The sequence below is a fragment of the Vipera berus genome (assembly GCF_964194415.1).
Source record: "Vipera berus genome assembly, chromosome: 6".
NCBI lineage: Eukaryota > Metazoa > Chordata > Lepidosauria > Squamata > Viperidae > Vipera > Vipera berus.
The window spans coordinates 71,847,199-71,866,078 of NC_138208.1; the positions used below are offsets into that span (position 1 = coordinate 71,847,199).

An 18,880-nucleotide genomic window follows, 5' to 3' on the forward strand; every position below is an offset into this window, starting at 1 on the left:
ATCATGAGGAAACCGTGCCCACCCCATTGCCGGCAATGGGGAAAAAGTTCCGATATGTCGTGGGTTTAACATGTCTGATCCAATCCGTCCTTAAGGGCCTTCAGACTTTTTTCAATTCCTTGGGGGAAGGGGGTGGGGGGAAGGTTCTTCAAAGGACTGCTTCTGCCCTACAAATCATCCTCTGAATTTTACTCCAGAAGATACACACAAACAAAACAAGCTACGTACAGTACTCGGAACTAAGCACGTGCTTTTTTTGTTTTAATAAACACAAATTTCCAATTGCAACAAATCAAACTTACTCTGAAGAAAGGTGTGGACATTTGTCCCAAAGTCTAGGAAGGGGCAGTAAGTCATCACATAGTGGTCAGTTGGATAAAATTCTGAATGGATTCAGTAGTCCCCACCACCACCACACCGATTGGTGTGTACGAGCTCTTCTTTTCCTTGTCTTTTCTTTCACTTCTCGTTATTTCTATCACTTTGTGTCATTTTACAATTATACAATCCAAGTTATGGCAGTGCCTATCCTTGCTGTCATCCCTTGGGAGAGTAAAAGGAACAAATGTCTCTGCCTAATATCTTCCTAATCTCAGTATAAATAAGAAACATTTTCAAAAAAAATGTAATAGCTAAGGTCTTAAAAATCACCACAAAGCCTGTACAGGGCCAGTGAACAGAGAGGTTGGGGAGTGGTTTGTCCAGTGCATTTTCTTCATCCAACCAATCCCGGAGGCCCCTTCTGCACCATGCTGTATAGGAGGCCACAGGTCAGCAGTTCACCCAGGTGCAGCTTTTAAACACTGCGTCTCTTGAGGTTTCTCCACCATTGGAGCAGGCTAAGCTGGGCTTGGTTTTAAAATGGAAAAAAAAACAAAAGGGGTCCATGTTGTGTCTGCTGAAATGCTTAGAAGAGATATCCTTCTCTCCACGCCTGGTGGTGCTCCAAACACTTATTTCTTATGAAGAAATTTCATTCTGCTACCTAGAGAGGAATGGTGGGAAAAGAAAGAAGAGAAACAATATTTATGGAAAGAAAAATACAACTTCTTTACGTTTGGGTCTCCAACCTTTGCACGTGAGCATCTCCACGGAGCTGAGGCCAAATAGCAGAGGTCCCACCTCTGCCATCTTTTGAGGATGCCTTCATGGGAGACTGCAAAATGACCCCTACCATGGCACCTGAAATCTCCTGGAATTGCAGAATTTATGCTCTGAAAATTTTGGACTGTTTTAGAAATGTCACGAGACTTCTATAAAGATTATTAAACTTATATGTTCACCATCAACATGTGCAAAGTCTACAGTTGCAAGAAAAAGTATGTGAACCCTTTGGGATTACGTGGAGTTTTGCATGAATTGGCCTTAAAATGCGCTCTAAACGTCATGTAAGTCACAACAATAGAAAAACACAGTCTGCTTAAAATAATACTACACAAACATTAGCTGTTGTCATGTTTTAATTGAACATAAGATGAAAACATTCACAGTGCAGGGTAGAAAAAGTATGTGAACCTTTGGACTTAATAACTGGTTGACCCTCCTTTGGCAGCAATAACCTCAACCAAACGTTTCCTGTAGTTGCAGATCAGACCTGCACAACGATCTGGAGTAATTTTGGACCACTCCTCTTCACAAAACTGTTTCAGTGTAGCAATATTCTTGGGATATCTGGTGTGAATCGCTCTCTTAAGGTCATGCCACAGCATTTCAATCAGGTTGAGGTCAGGACTCTGACTGGGCCACTCCAGAAGGCGTATTCTGTTCTGTTGAAGCCATTGTTTTGTTGAATTACTTGTATGCTTTGGGTTTTTATCCTGTTGCATCACCCATCCTCTGTGGAGCTTCAGTTGGCGGACAGATGGTCGTACGTTTTCCTGCAAAATGTCCTGATAAACTCTGGAATTTATTTTCCCATCAATGACAACAATCCATCCAGGCCCTGAGGCAGCAAAGCAGCCCCAAACCATGATGCTCCCTCCGCCATGTTTTACAGTGGGGGATGAGGTTTTGATGTTGGTGTGCTGTGCCTTTTTTTCTCCACACATAATGTTGTGTGTTTTTCCCAAACAACTCAATTTTGGTTTCATCTGTCCACAGTATATTTTGCCAGTAGTGCTGTGGAACATCCAGGTGCTCTTTTGCAAACTTCAAATGTGCTGCAATATTTTTTTTGGACAGCAATGGCTTCCTCCGTGGTGTCCTCCCATGTACTCCATTCTTGTTTAATGTTTTCCTTATTGTAGATGTGTCAACAAAAATGTTAGCATGTGCCAGAGATTTCTGTAGGTCTTTAGCTGACACTCTAGGATTCTTCTTTACCTCATTAAGCATTATGCACTGTGCTCTTGCAGTCATTTTTACAGGACGACCACGCCTAGGGAGAGTAGCAACAGTGCTAAACTTTCTCCATTTGTAGACAGTCTGTCTTACCATGGACACATGAACATCAAGGCTTTTGGAGATACTTTTGTAACCCTTTCCAGCTTCATGCAAGTCAACAATTCTTGATCGTAGGTCTTCTGAGAGGTCTTTTCTGCGAGGCATGGTTCACATCAGACAGTGCTTCTTGAGACCAGTAAACCCAAAACAGGTGGGTGTTTTTAAAGGGCAGGACAGCTGTCAGCAACACATCATCACACTGGTTGGAGTCAAGGTTGGCTCACTCCTGGCTCCAATTAGCTCTTGGAGAAGTCATTAGGCTAGGGGTTCACATACTTTTTCCACCCTGCACTGTGAATGTTTCCATCTTATGTTCAATTAAAACATGACAACAGCTAATGTTTGTGTAGTATTATTTTAAGCACTGTGTTTTTCTATTGTTGTGACTTACATGTTTAGAGCGCATTTTATGGCCAATTCATGCAAAACTCCACGTAATCCCAAAGGGTTCACATACTTTTTCTTGCAACTGTACTTTCTTATTAAGCAGGGATGTGATGGGGCAGGAAGTATTTTGGAGGGTAAAAAGCAAATGTTTACTATAGTTAATATTCGAAAACCTTTCAGGTTAAAAAATGCTTTTTCCTGCCTTATGTTACACTATCTAACTAAAACAAGGATCCCCAATCCCCAATCTGCGGATCAGTGCAAGTCCATGGCCCATTAGGAACGGAGCCACACAAATAAGCAAAGCTTCATCTGCACACGCAGGGGATTTAGATATTGCGTGAAACCATGCCACCCCTAGTCCATGGAAAAATCATTTTCCATGGAACTGGTCCACAATGCCCAAAAGATTGGGGAACCACTGATCTAAAACATAGAGAACAAGTGCACAATTGTGTCTGTGATTTAAACATGGTAGGGTAAAAAAAATATTAAAATCATGATCACTGCAGCAGCTGCACTTGCTTGGATCCCTTACCTAATCCTTTCAAGAATTTATTAACTCCGCTCTGTTCTTCATTTGGAAGGGTCTCCAGATATTCCTGGGCACGTACCTCAAACAAACCTAGAGAGATCAAGAACAACTACCATAACAAAAAAGACTAACCATTAAAGGTTGTTAGTTTCAATTGCTACTACCAATTGGGGAACATTATATTTAAAAAAGCAAAGCAGACTAAGACTGTACTTGATCCACCAAGTATCAGGAATCAGTAGGACAATTCATATTTTTCAGATAAAAGGTCTATCCCGGGCCCCTCCAAAAAAGGCTTGGAAATTTCTATTCTGGGGAGCTGCTATCAGTATGATGATTTTGAGGTGACATAGGGTTACCTCACCTTTGGCTCCCTGCTTTCGTAATTCTCGTTCTTGAATGAAGCCTCCGAACATCTGAGTCTCCATAAAAACTTCCAGGAACCGTCGAAGGCTCTTTGAAGAAACAGACTTTCGGAAAGCTTCCCGCTGGAGAGCCTTTTCTTCCCTCTCAGCAGGAATCATGAAAAGAGAATAGTGTCCTACAATCTCCACAAAGAAGCGGACAAAAGCTTCTGACACCACTTCATTCAAAGGGCTGGACTCTGAGGGGACATTGTATGGAAATTGAGAAAAGGGAAAACAAAGAATGAAATAAAAAGAGAAGAAAAATATGCTAGGGTTTAATGGTCTTTCTTGACTGTTTTTTGCTAATCTCCAGATCTATTCCCCCACATCAAGGAGGACCGATCTCTCATGGACAGTGATTCTGCTTTGCATTCAAAAGGTTTTTAGTACTATCTTCAACACAGAATCGCAGAAGATAAGAACTGGAAAGGATTGGGGATGTCATCTAATCCAATTCCTACCCAGAGCAAGATCCCATTACTATAGGAACCCCAGAAAATTCTATCTCTATTTAAACACTCCTAACCATACAGAATTTGCCATCTCTTATTTTAGAACAATTGTTAAGATATTTTTTGCTCCTATTCTATAATTCATTATAACAAAGTCATTGCTTCTTATTCCATATTCTGGAACTACTGTCTTGATTTCTACATGACAGACCTTCAAATACTTGAAGACAACTAATGGGTCTTCCTGTACTCTTCTCTAGGTTAAACACAGTCATACCACTGACTGTTCCTCAAATATTTTTCCCTTCCAGGATCCTTGCTGTCTCGATAGCTCTATTTTGGACATCCTCGAATTTGTTAATGATCTAAGCTACAATGCCAGAAGTGGATGGCATATCCCAGGTTGATCTAACCAATGCAGAACACAGAAGATAATGATGTCTTCCCACGGGACTCAGAAAGATCCTTTCTTGAAAACCTGGAGAGACACTGCTAATAAGCATATAAGGTCGGGGTAACCTGGAACTCATATGTTGCTTAACTATCCCAAATCCTTCATAACTTGTCACAATGGCTGAGGTTGCTGCAAGCTGAAATTCAGGAACATCTAGCCAACACCTAAATACCTCATTAAATGTGCGAGTAACTTCACATAGTTTAAGGCGGTTATATACATGTAACTTCAACCATGTTAAATCCATTTTTGCCAGCTCCTTCACAACTGTCAGAAGGCCTTCCAAAAACTTCCAATATTGGCAGTATTCCCCAAAAGTCTGGGGGGAAAGTGGAGCATATAAATGATCAAAGCTAGCATTCTTTGGTCTTTTCAACTTGGAAGGAAAAAGATAACTTGTGCCTGCTACAGAGAAAGTGGAGTTTTTTTCTCTCCCCTCCTCCCCAATACATATAATGCTTAGGAATATACAGTGAAAGTAGACTCAGAGAGATGACTATGTTTCTTCTCATAATAGTTTACACAATCAAGGAAAAAGAATTTGGTGGGAACAAAGGTACATGTACAAAGTAATCATCTCTGCGTACTAGTCTCCTTCACAGAGCTTCTGATCTGCAACAGTTTGTAAGCATGTCCAAATAATTAGACAGCATAAAACTGAGGAAAGCTATACTAAATACAACCCTGAACTGATAAATAATCATTGTTTAAAAAAAAAAGATACCAAATGTTAAATTTAAAAAAAAAAAACCCAACCCTGTTTGCCATTGAGCATGACTTCCTCCTTGTCATTTGCCAGTTCATTTCTCTGCTCCAGGATGTGTTCAAGTGCTCCTTGCAACTTCCGGGGCAAAATAGAATCTTCATCTTCCATCTACAAAGAAAAACATGCATTCAAAAAGCTTGTATGAAACCGGATCCTGCATGTAAGGAGACCAAGTTGACAATACTGCTCTTGTTCTACAAATCTGCTTTTTGAATCTGTGAAAGAACATACATATTTCATATACTCAAGGCTGTTTGAGCTTCAGACAGTCTGAGAAAAATGACAGAGCATTTTTGGAGATTGGTCTTTTTGATACTTCATGGGCATCTGCAAAATCTCCATTTTCTATTAAATGTATGGGATACCTTTCCCCTTTGTGGATATGGTCAAGTTAAAAGGATAGGCATTAAATGGCATTTGGCACCTACGAATGTTGAAGGATCCAATTGTAATAGATTCCATCTTGCTCCATGGCTTCCATTTAATTAGCTCCAGACTCAACCCTGAGGACAAAAATAGCTTCTAATTGAACAGATCCTAATGCTACCAAGGGATAAGTCACTGAGAAGATATTCCAGCCTTTCTCCTTAATTGGTTTCCTTTTGTTGAGAAAATGGAGCAATAGAACACATAGGAAAATTGCCAGTAAAGGACAATGCAGCATACACCTGGCAGTTGCAAGTTTTCCATTGGCATTTATATCTCCTTTTCTGATATCCTGAGCAGGGCTTTTGGCCCCTATTCCTCTCTCTCTCTCTCTCTCTCTCTCTGTGTGTGTGTGTGTGTGTGTGTGTGTGGTGTACACACACACACACACACACACACACACACACACACACACATGGAACTCAAGTGGCAAACATACTAATACTACTTCTTTCTACTTTCCCCACAACAACAACCATGTTTGGTGACTTTGGCTAAGAGAGATATTCTCAATTCTGGCTGGAAAAGTAGACATGTAGTCAATCTTTCTTTTTCTCTCAAAACCAAGGGTCACCATTTCAATTATTTTCCTTTCTGCACTTTCACTTGCCCCAGTAATTCTGACAGGCTTTAGGATGGTTTGATGCTTCTGAAACTGCTGATCAGAGGAGATGTCAGGATAAAATGATATGCATGCACCCACGAAAAAGCTATGTCACTTGTAAATTCTCAGCTTTGGATGGCTATCTTGTTTCTAGTCTAGATTTCCCATGACTCTCTTTGGATTTGCAGGAATTAAGAAAGTGATAGACTATTTCCAATATCAAATGATTTTCAGCAAAAGATTTCCCCATCCTTCCATTCTCCCTGAACAAATTAAAAAGAAAAGATTGAAAAATAAGTTATGCTTACCTGTCTAAGGAACCGGTTATTAACAAGGTCAACCACAAGGACCTGGCCACCAATAAATACACATAAAAAGAGAGAGAAAACATTAGAGCAGAAGAGCTGCCTAAAGGTCTTGCATGCAGAACTCAAAATTCCTCAAAAATTATTAAGTAAAGTGTAATTTTAGGTAGGACAGAAGGAAATTCATGTATGTATGTATGTATGTATGTATGTATGTTAAATGTTTAAGCATTCAGAATACACTTGCTTAGTCACAGACACGGGACAAATCTTATTTCCTGTTTCAGCCTAGCCCAAGGCCATTTACAGGCAGTAGCCACAGCAGTGGCGACTCATATTTGTGTACCGTATATACTTGAGTATAAGCCGACTCGAGTATAAGCCGAGACCCCCAATTTCACCCCCAAAAACTGGGAAAAGTTGTTGACTCGAGTATAAGCCGATCCGCCGTTCTGCAAGCCTCCGCCGCGGAAAGAAGCAGGCAGGCAGGGCGCGGAGGAACGGAGACCTGCCGACGTTTGGGGAGGTTTGGGCGCCTCCCCAAACCTCGGCAGGTCTCCGTTCCTCCGCGCAGACCTGCCGACGTTTGGGGAGGTTTGGGCGCCTCCCCAAACCTCCCCAAACGTCGGCAGGTCTCCGTTCCTCCTGCCGACGTTTGGGGAGGTTTGGGCGCCTCCCCAAACCTCCCCAGGTCTCCGTTCCTCCGCGCAGACCTGCCGACGTTTGGGGAGGTTTGGGCGCCTCCCCAAACGTCGGCAGGTCTCCGTTCCTCCTGCCGACGTTTGGGGAGGTTTGGGCGCCTCCCCAAACCTCCCCAGGTCTCCGTTCCTCCACGCAGACCTGCCGACGTTTGGGGCCCCAAACGTCGGCAGGTCTGCGCGGAGGAACGGAGACCTGGGGAGGTTTGGGGAGGTACCCAAACCTCCCCAAACGTCGGCAGGAGGAACGGAGACCTGCCGACGTTTGGGGAGGTTTGGGGAGGCGCCCAAACCTCCCCAAACGTCGGCAGGAGGAACGGAGACCTGCCGACGTTTGGGGAGGTTTGGGGAGGCGCCCAAACCTCCCCAAACGTCGGCAGGTCTCCGTTCCTCCGCGCCCTGCCTGCCTGCTTCTTTCTGCTGCGGAAAGAAGCAGGCAGGCAGGGCGCGGAGGAACGGAGACCTGCCGACGTTTGGGGAGGTTTGGGGAGGTGCGCGCGCACCTCCCCAAACTTCGGCAGGTCTCGGACGGCGGTGGCTTGGGAGAGGTGCGCGCGATCCCGGAAGCACCAAAGCCTCGGCCGCGCACAAGTCCTCGGTAAGTTTTTTTGTTGACTGGAGTATAAGCCGAAGTGGAATTTTTTCAGCCCAAAAAGTGGGCTGAAAAATTCGGCTTATACTCAAGTATATACGGTATTTTTTTTTTTTGCTTGCTAACAAAGAATAAAGGGAGACTGATATGATCATTTCAAACTTATTTGTTCTCATCAGTTATATATATATGTATATATATATATAAAGGTAAAGGTTCCCCCGCACATGCGTGCTAGTCGTTTCCAACTCTAGGGGCCGGTGCTCATCTCCGTTTCAAAGCCGAAGAGCCAGCGCTTGTCCAAGGACGTTTCTGTGGTCATGTGGCCGGCATGACTAGACGGCAAAGGCGCATGGAACGCTGTTACCTTCCCACCGTAGTGGTCCCTATTTTTCTACTTGCATTTTTACGTGCTTTCAAACTGCTAGGTTGGCAGAAGCTGGGACGAGTAACAGGCGCTCACTCTGTTACGCGGCACTCGGGATTCGACCCGCCAAACTGCCGACCTTCTGATCGACAAGCTCAGCATCCTAACCCACTGAGCTGACTGTTTTCATCAGTCAGCCAAAAGCCATCCCTTTAATTCTTTGTTAGCAATCTAAAAAAATGTACACACACACACACACACACACATATATATATAAAAGCTATAAATATATATAAGCTATATATCAAGTTAATAAAAGGGCAGTTTAAATTAGTTTTTGTCCTGCCCCCACCCTTTTGGGAGAGACACTCCCAATGCACCAGTTAAAGGACACTTCCAGATTTGATCCAGGTTTCTGCACTCCAGGGATAGAGGGAAGAAGTACACTGATCTCCTTGAGAAAATGATTGTCTGCTTTGCAGCTTTCAGGAGAAAAGGCTGCATATCCTTAGTTTAATCCCACGAGCCACAAAAAGATATGAAACCCGTCTGATCATAGGTTGGCTTTATGAATTTCAGCACAAAACCACAGGCTGACAACTGAAACACATGGAAGCTGTTCTTCGCTTCTCTCTCCTCCCTGCCTCTCTGAGAGACAGAGAGAGAGAGAGAAAGGGGGGGGGATTTCTGCTCAGAAATTTTTCCCGCCTGAGCTGCCACACAACGGAGAGGAGCAATGGGGTGAATTAAAATGAGAGATAGCTGCTTGCCTTTCAATGATGGAAGCACAGGATTGTCAATGTGTGTTTAATTTGGTTATTTGTTTAAAAAATGGATCTGCTGCTTCTCAAAGCAATTTTCCCCCTGAAGGTGCCTTAGGTAAACATTTTCAAAATGACACTGAAAAATTTACCTCATTCTGAAAGGAGATGATAAAGCAAGTATAAATATGGTCTTTAAAAAAGCTTCAGATAACCTTTTTTTTTAAAAAAAACCCCTAATTTAAAAAAAGACTAAAAGGGCTGAAAAATAGAGAAGGCAGGCATTAGAGTAAGTTCTCAAAGAAATAATTTCTACATAGTGTACCCCGGTTTCCTGTAGTCCAACCAATGCACTTTATTTACTTCTGCAGGCAATTTTTAATACAATGGTTTAAATCAGTGTTTTTCACACTTGATAATAGTGTTAAGATGTGCACACCTCCAACTCCAGAATACCCCAGCCAGTATACTGGGAATTTGAGGAGTTGAGGTCCACAGATCTTAACAATGTCAAGTTTGAAAAGTGCTGCTTTAAAAAGGTCTCCCTCTGAGCCACAATGTGTTTCCAGCTGAAAACACTGTCTGCTCACAGATTGTTAAAGTACGTGGCTAGTAAGGTATTGAAATGTCCCGTATCTGATTTCCCACATGCAACTTAAAGCCAAATTGGGCTTTATCACAATCTTCAGCTAGTCTGTCTCACCTCTTCCACTGGCAGCTCCTTGAGGCGGGGCAAGGAACTGGAGAGCAGGCCAATCAGAAAGGGGGTTGGTGAGCAGACAATGTCAATCATTGAAGGGGGAAGTACCGGGATGTAAGTGTGCTGCCAGGCAAAGGGATAAAGAAGTGCCACTGTGGCATGGCAGCATTTGGACAAGGTACTAGAAGAAATAAAAATGAAAGAAGCCATCAAGATTCCTTGTAGCAGTTCTTCAAAGCATTTAAAATCAACAAACAAACAAACACAGATTAACAAACACAACTGGCTTTCTCTCAATATAAAGTCTATTCCAAAAACTGACTTGTGAAAACCTAGTCTGTTTTATTGTGTTGATACTACAATATTATAGGTGGCTTTTAAAAACAGTTTTTAGAGGAAAAAGAAAAGATTATATAAACATTTCTCTCTAATTTAGGTATACTTAATATGAATTATTCAAGACCATTTTTAAAAATGCAAATAGTTTTTTAAAAAAATATTTAAAATTAATATTTTTCCTAGGGAGACTTTTAAAATATACATCCCTCCAATGTTTTTTTTTAATTTAGCTTTCAAAATAACTGCATGCTAAAAGTTTTTGCACAGAGGTGTCAACACCTTTTGGGGATCATATAAAGAGATGCCGGCAGCTTTTGTTCAGTGTTAGTGTTTGCATTCTTCCTGACAGTTAGAACAATTAACCAGTGGAACAACCTGCCTCCAGAAGTGGTGAATGCTCCAACACTGGAAGTTGTTAAGAAGAGACTGGCCAGCCACTTGTCTAAAATGGTATAGGGTTTCCTGCCTGAGCAGGGGGTTGGACTAGATGACCTCCAAGGTCCCTTCCAAGGTCCATTATTATTATTATTATTATTATTATTATTATTATTATTATTATTATTATTATTATTATTATTATTATTATTATTATTATTATTATTATTATTATTGCTTCTAGGAATAGAAGGCCCAGCAGAAAGCTGGAATTCCCTTGATTCCATAAAATACACCAGACCAATTTAATCAGAAGTAGCTTCCAGCAACTACAGTGCAGACAGGATGATGTCCCCAAATAACATTGTTGGGTTCACCTCACTTTTAGGCCCATTTTCTCCTTGAGTACGAGCCTGGAAATACAGGATTAAGTAAATGCTCAGATTTCTCACTGTTGCCTTTTACACACGGCAAGGCATGGAGCTGTCCCAAATTCCTAATACTTTTTCCTGCCAACTAATGGAATTGCTATCAAAACCAAGCCTGCATTTCTGCTGAAATCAGCCATCTGTGGGAAGCTGGCATAAACAAAAAAATCCCAAGGAACCGTCTGACGTACATACAACTGAGAACATTTTGGTATTTAAAAAAAAACACAAAACCTCATGGGATCAGCTTCAAAGCCCATCTAGTTAACTTCTGAGTCATTGTGGCATGGCAGGTTAAAGGTTCATGAGCAGGGCCATGAATCTGCTACTCCTTGGGAGGTGGTTTTTGAGACATCCCCCTTCTTTTAATTTTGGAGACAGAATACAATCATCTAAACCAATAGCCACGGATAGCCAGATCTTCCACTGATCTACCACAACCCATCATTTTCTCAAATTGCCTGGTTTCTAAAACACCAAGATTGTGCCAATACAAATTCCTCCTGCTGATCAAACAGAAATACTGCTAATCAAAGGGGAATACAAGGAAAAAGCATGGACTGTACAGCAAAGTTATAGAAGCAGGAGCTGAAGTCCAACACATTTTAAATATATCTGGTTGAGAACAGCTGGCATAAAAAGAACTTTGCTACTTCTATTTAACAAAATTCATCAGTGTGCATTTGAATAATGGAGCCTTGATGATGATGATGATGATATTTTCATGATTTTTAAATAATCTTGTAAGCTGTCTTGTACTTTGAAAAAAATGCATCAAGAAAAATGAATAAATAGACAGGCACAGAACGAATGCCATCACGGCAGGCTTTGTAGATATGTTTGGATGACATGCAGTTTACGTTCAAATACAGCCACCAGATTAGGAGAGACTTTGGGTTTTTCATATTTTAGGAAAGGAACTGCCAGGAAACTGTCTTTTTGCAAAAGGGGAATATGGTAATGTTATTTTCATAATCAAAACCAACAGTTTTAAAACCCCACCCTCTGAGATAGGCAAAAGAACAAGCCACTCATCAGAGCATCTGGAAGCTGCATATGTAACTCAAACAGAGCCATAACGTCATTCGGTTTATAAGCCAGGTCTTCAATGGATGGAGATGGGAGGCAGAGAAGGAGAGAGATATATTGTGCTGCCTAAAGGAATCATATGGCCAGGAAACCACTTACAGCTGGCTTGAGTTAAGCACCATGAGAGAATGTATGCTGAGCAGGAGGGAAAAGGGAAGGCTTGGTAAAGGAAGAATATTCCACCCCTGACAACAATTTCTGCAGCTATATGACGGAAAATGAAAGAACTTGGGGGGGAAAAAGGACTGAAGTTCTATGCAGCAATTCTGCCTGGCTAAGAATCTTTTTTTTTAAACAGAATAAAGTTTCTATCCCTCAAGATAAAAACTAAAATTTCTATGAGATGTGAAGTGTTGAATTCTAAACTCATTCCTTCTTCTCTTATCCTTCTGGTCTTCTTCTTAACTACACAGAAATGCACATTTTGATTAGCACCGCTCCTCTTCCACTCCCGCAACCTGGATCCAGATTGTTTGCAGAAGACAACACAGGTTTTAACCTGCCCTCACTATCAACCCATCACCAAAAAGGCAAGTCTAACTTGCTCTTAGGAACGTGTATCATTCATGTCCACAACACATCTGTCAATGCCAACATTGTCCATTGTTGCTAAACTGACCTTTTGGGACAAAGAAGAAATAAGTTGGGACAGCGTGAGTAATGGGAGCCTTACTCACACACCACCAAATATTTTGGAGCAGTTGTCTTTCAACTAGTGCCCAGTACAGACTTTATGAGACCATTCCACTATTTCTGATCATTAGTGATACTCTTAGGAATTAACATTCCTGGGTTGTAAAAGACAGATTTGGAATTGCATGGAGACCAGGCTGTTTAAACTGAGAGGATTGGAGGAACATGATTAATTGTGATTTGTTCATTTAATAATACTTACTTATTTATTAAATTTCTATGCTGCAATACTATCATTTTACACTTTTGGTTAAGGTCAGGTTAAGCCACTGCAAGCTTTCTGAAGCTTTTTAAACATTTTTTTTAAAAAAAACCTTTTAAATAATGCAATAAAAGATTAAATGTCACAGCTGTATTAAAACAATAATTTCAAATTATTTTGTGGGATATGTCCCCATCCATGTTTATATATATAATTAATTCAAATATGGAATGACGAGTTGGTGAAATTGGATCCTAAGTGAATCATTAATCATTAAAATAAAACCACCAAACTCTAAATGAGTTGCTGGCTTCCTCTTTGTAAATGACAGTAAGAATCTGTCATTTTTACTCTAGGAAAAAATAAATTCTAAAAAAATAAAAAACGGAAAGGCACTCTGGCTCCCAGAGTTCTTTTGTATTACCAATTATTGGATTCTTCCTATCTCAATTCAAGGTACTAGTAACGGTGTTCAAAGCCCTACATGGCAGGGGTCCGGAGTACCTGAGGGAACACCTGCTGCCGGCATCAACTTCCCTCCGCCCTGTGCGTTCCCACAGAGAGGGCCTCCTCAGGGTGCCACCGGTCAGAGAATGTTGACTGGTGTCCCCCAGGGGGAGATCCTTCTCTGTGGGCGACCCGGAACTATGGAATCAGCTACCGGTTGAGGTCCGGACGGCGCCCGATCTTCGCTCCTTTCGCCGCGACCTAAAAACATACTTTTTTGAACAAGCTGGCCTGGCCTGATGAGGGGATTGGGGGGGGTTGTTATTGTTATTTTATTGGGGTTTTAAGATGTATTTTAGTATATGGGCATGTATTTAATCATTTTCTTAACTTTTGTAATCCTGTATTTTTATTCTTGCCCTGTTCACCGCCCTGAGTCCTTCGGGAGAAGGGCGGTATAGAAATATTATTAAATTAAATTAAATTAAAATGATAAGCTTCACGCAAAAGGGTTGAGCAGCTCAGACTAATGCAATAGCTTGTGTTGTTGTTTTTTTTTTAAAAAAAATAGGAACCCGCACATCAAGTTTTTTTTTAGCTAACAAGATCAATTACTAGAGTTATTGTGGGAAGGTGGGGGGAAGAAGAAATAAGCTTCTTCTTTTTCCTTTCCACTCTCAAGGTTCATAATAACAAAAAGGATCTTGAAAAGGGAAAGAAAAATAACAAGATATGCACTTTCTGCACGTAGCTTAAATTGGCATCTTTGTCACAGTTTTAGATGGGCTGTTAAAACTTTTTTTCCCTATTCCGCATGCCTTTTAAATAACTTCAAATGGATCCTTTTTGCTTCGAGAGAAATTTTTTCCTATTGTTTTGCTTTGGTTGGTATCCCAGGTTTTTACACTGTTTTAAAGTTTTCTATTGTGAAGTTGCCCAGAAAAGTCTTTTTTGAATCAAAAGGCAACTCAGTAATTTCTTTATGAATAAATGCACATTAAACCTGGTTTGGGCTTTGTTCAAAAATGCTCTGCAATACATACACTCAATACTGGCAAAAAGCCAGTGTCTCTTCCTTTCATGGAAAGCTACAGAAAGATGGAAGTAACCACATGTACCAAAACTGGCTCAAGACATTTTTCCAAAGCCAATGTTCTCCTTTCCATCAAGGAGCACAGTGCCCCTCCCTAATAGTTAAAATAAAAAACCAACAGAATTGGTTGCCATTTCACAAGATCCTAAGTCCACTTCCCCAAATGTAAGGTCAGCCCTGAGATGCCCAAGGTATATGTAGTTAGTAAATAGTTCTCTCAGGGAACAAGTGAGTCCTATATGAATATGACTGGCTGGAGTAAGACTGTGATAAATCCAAACTCCCCTATGCTTTTTAAAAATCTGCATGTACTCATTAAATACCTTCTGTTGAATTACTTGAAACATTCCAAACCATTGAACAATCTCAAACAGCTGCTTCAGGACTGGTTTTTAACAGAAAGTGAGGGAAGAGGGAAACAAAATGAGAAACTAAACAGAAATAAAATCTCCCTTCAGAAACATAAAATAATTCACATATTCCCAAGCAAATTTTATTGTTTATGTATTAAACTTGAGGATTTCTCCTTCAGTCAAACTCCTAAACTGTGTAAAGGTAAAGGTAAAGGTTCCCCCGCACACGCGTGCTAGTCGTTTCCGACTCTAGGGGCCGGTGCTCATCTCCGTTTCAAAGCCGAAGAGCCAGCGCTTGTCCGAAGACGTCTCCATGGTCATGTGGCCGGCATGACTAGACGCCAAAGGTGCACGGAACGCTGTTACCATTCCACCGGAGTGGTCCCTATTTTTCTACTTGCATTTTTACGTGCTTTCGAACTGCTAGGTTGGCAGAAGCTGGGACGAGTAACAGGCGCTCACTCTGTTATGCGGCACTCGGGATTCGATCTGCCAGACTGCCAACCTTCTGATCGACAAGCTCAGCGTCCTAACCCACTGAGCCATCATAATACTAATAATACTAATAGCGGTCTTCATTGCACATTTACAAAAGCAGCATGAAAATGACACAAAAGGCAGAGAAAAGATCCCTAATGGAAGTAGAGCAGGGGTGTCAACCTGCCGGTCCCCGGGCCAGTTTCATCATATCGAAGCCGCACCTACCCCATTGCCGGCAATGCAAAAAGAGTCGCAATTGTCGTGACATGTCATGTGACATGAAGTAGAGCCTCTTTTACGACAGTTCTAGAGTAATTCTACACCTTCTAAGGATGACCAGAGTTGCCAAATATGATACGGTCAGAGGGGAAAAAAAGGATGAAAAATGCAGAGTGACAGGAGGCAGGAAAAAATGATTTCTCCACCCACTTAATAAAAAGATGTTTCTGACAAACTAGTGACTATGATATCACCACTTGGACCATGTCCAAGTAATAATGATCCGTGTAATGGAATGATGCGATTTGTATATACAGTATCTGAGCAAACATCTCTTCTGAATTCCAGCTGGAACATGCAAATCTCCATGGCTCTATGACTACAATCCATCCTTTGATTGGCCTTCCAAAGTTTTTGCTTAAAACTCTCAATGTAATAAGCTTAATAAAGTTATAACCTTAATTTGTCAGAAGAAAAACTTGCAATAGAAATATTAGATCCCAACACAGAACATATTTTTTGATATCCTTCACAGGATTTGAGCACATTTTCAAATTTTAGAACCACATAAATTAAGATTGCACTTTAATATGCTCCTTAAATAAATAAAAAGTCAATTTCAGGCCTCAAGTGTACATATTTCCTTGAAATCACAGAAAAATGATTCCATAGCCGTTACACCATTTCATAATTGTGCTGTTACACCTCTTACTCAAGATCAAGAAAATCTGTGCAATTACTCTAATTAAAGTTGTGTATACTTTGAAAATAGTTTGGAAGAGGTCCTTGGGCTTCATGAACTTATTGCACATCTGTTATTCATTTAAGCAATATAACTTTTTTTAGCTAGAATGCTGCTGTTTTAACAAACTAAATCATCAAGGTAGCACATTTTCAACAGGACTTTTAAAGCAGCGGTATCTTTTTCTTGAGTTCACAAATAAGCTTGAGGAAAAAAAGGGGATACTCTATTGCAGAGAAGTTCAATACTTGCAGGAGGTTTGAAGTACTTCCTTCAAATGATTTTTGAAGTACATATAACCCAGATAACAAACAACATTATTTACAATTTTGCAAACAATTCTACTCTGTTTTCTAATCTTGTTTAAGACAATAAAAACCAAGGTAACCTGGTATCATTTAGGTCCGTGGTGGCGAACCTATGGCACGGGTGCCACAGGTGGCACTCAAGAGCCCTCTCTGTGGGCACGCATGCCATTGCCCTAGTTCTAGGCCTTCAGCTGGGTTTTATAAAACCTTTTCGCTTTAGGCCTCCCCCGCCATGTACAAAAAAAAGGTCAATAAATCAATCAATTTCAACTTCTCGCGGGGAAAAGAAAGTTCTCACAAAGTTGGAATTGATTGCTTGAACTTTTTAGTCCCACCCAGCCTGCCATTACCACTGCAGCCATGCCCACCCAATGGGCCATGCCCACAAAATTGGCCACACCCACCCAAAGGGCCCCACCCACCCGGCACCCGATGATACGTAAGTGGGTTTTGGGTTGCAGTTTGGGCACTTGGTCTCTAAAAGGTTCGCCATCACTGATCTAGGTATTTGTAACTTCAGCTCCACAAACCTTGACTATACACGTAGTCTTTAACTTACGACTATAACTGAGCCCAGAATGCCTGTTGCTAAGCAAGACACTTGTTAAGTGAATTTTGCCCCATTTTGTGACATTTCTTGCCACAGTTATTAAGTTTAAAGTTTATCACTGCAAGTTGTTAAGTTGTTAAATGAATCTGGCTTCCCCACTGACTTTGCTTATCAGAAAGTTGCAATAGGTAATCACATGACTCCAGGATACTGCAGCCTCATAAATATGAGTTAGTTGCAAAATGTCTGAATTTTGATTATGTGACCATGGGGATGTTGCAGGGGTCATAAGTGAAAAATGGTCACAAGTCACTTTTTCCAGGACTATTGTAACTTTGAATGATCATTAAATGAACTGTTGTAAGTGAAGGATTATCTATACTTTCCCACTAACTATGATAAGAGTTGAAGTCCAAAATATCTAGAAGGTAACCTGTCCTCTTGAAGAATTTTAAGACTTCAGTTTACCTTTTCTGCAACAGATCTACTATATCAATTTAGTCTGCTTGTTGTCCATTTTAAAAAACAACGTGAATGAATGATTTTTTCTTCTCTCTTTTTTTTTGGCAGCTTCACCCTTCCTTCTTCTAGTCCCACGGAAGCAGCCGGACTTACTGGGAATTGTGAAAAAAACAGGCAGGCTGCTGAAACTTGAATAAGCATCATTATTCATCTGTTAAATTTTGCCTTTTCTGGTTGGGAGGAAAAAAACCCTTGCTCTTCCCATCCTCCAACTTTTTAAAAATGGATGAGGGCCAGGCACCAGCTGCAGAAAATCTTAAAGAGATCTGCCCCCCCCCTCTTTTCCCAAGGTGTGGGAGGAAGAGGTTTTTGTCCAAATAATTTGTGAGCGGGAAAACAAAGGCTATCTATGCAAGGGGTGGGGGTGGGGATCAGAAGGTTTGCAAACTGCCCTGTTCAACTTCTGAAATTCACAGTAAAACCTGAAACCTTCTAGGCATAAGGACAAAGCACATGGCATGGGTCTGGCATTAAGGGGTATGCTGTAGGCTGCATATATGCAAATATAAAGATATCCTGAGGCTTCACAGCCAATAGATTTTGGTTGGCAAAATGTGTTAGCCTTCCTAACCCTTTCAAATGTGCCATGTAAGCTAATTAAGGGCCCCAAAGCCACTTAAACCTTTGCATATTTTCATTCAAAGCACATTATGAGCATATTTTACCTACTGCAGAATATATATGGCTACTAAGAAGATAACAGTAAAGATAAGAGAGAATATTTAGGTGTTCTGTATAGCCATGCAGATTATGTACAACTGACTGGGAAAGAATCAAGAATCTGGTTATCTTTGAATGGCTGGAAACTACAATAATTAGACTTTAGAACAGACAACTCTGACAATAGTCAGGATTTTGTTTTTTTAAAAGAAGTGAAAGCTACATTCTGCTTATTAACCAATTTCGGTACCATTTATATGTTTTCTGCTTCAAAATGATAATCCATTTTGAAATAGTGCAGAACACATAAAAAAATTACACTCAAGCACTTTTTAAATTGCAAATACTTAAGTCACATAAATCCTTGTAATGAAAAGGATGGAAGAGCAATCCTGTAAAAATTTCCGTTTAGCTGTTCAGCACCTGCATTATCTGGATCCTTTAGAAGTTCAAAATGATATCAGTTCCAACGTAAACAACTAAT

General features: G+C 40.8%; 1 protein-coding gene across 1 annotated transcript in view; it reads right to left on the bottom strand.

Moving 5' to 3' along the window:
* Nucleotides 1-187: 187 nt before the first annotated feature.
* The window catches only part of DENND2A (DENN domain containing 2A), a gene marked incomplete at its 5' end in the record, with an annotated part of 46,360 nt that continues 27,667 nt past the window's right edge, over nt 188-18,880 (bottom strand). The window contains 6 exons of the mRNA XM_081330605.1: nt 188-985; nt 3,368-3,454; nt 3,729-3,968; nt 5,434-5,551; nt 6,782-6,823; nt 9,900-10,077. Coding sequence (XP_081186731.1) covers nt 954-985; nt 3,368-3,454; nt 3,729-3,968; nt 5,434-5,551; nt 6,782-6,823; nt 9,900-10,077 — 697 coding nt within the window. The 3' untranslated portion in view covers nt 188-953. The remainder of the gene's footprint in view (nt 986-3,367; nt 3,455-3,728; nt 3,969-5,433; nt 5,552-6,781; nt 6,824-9,899; nt 10,078-18,880) is intronic.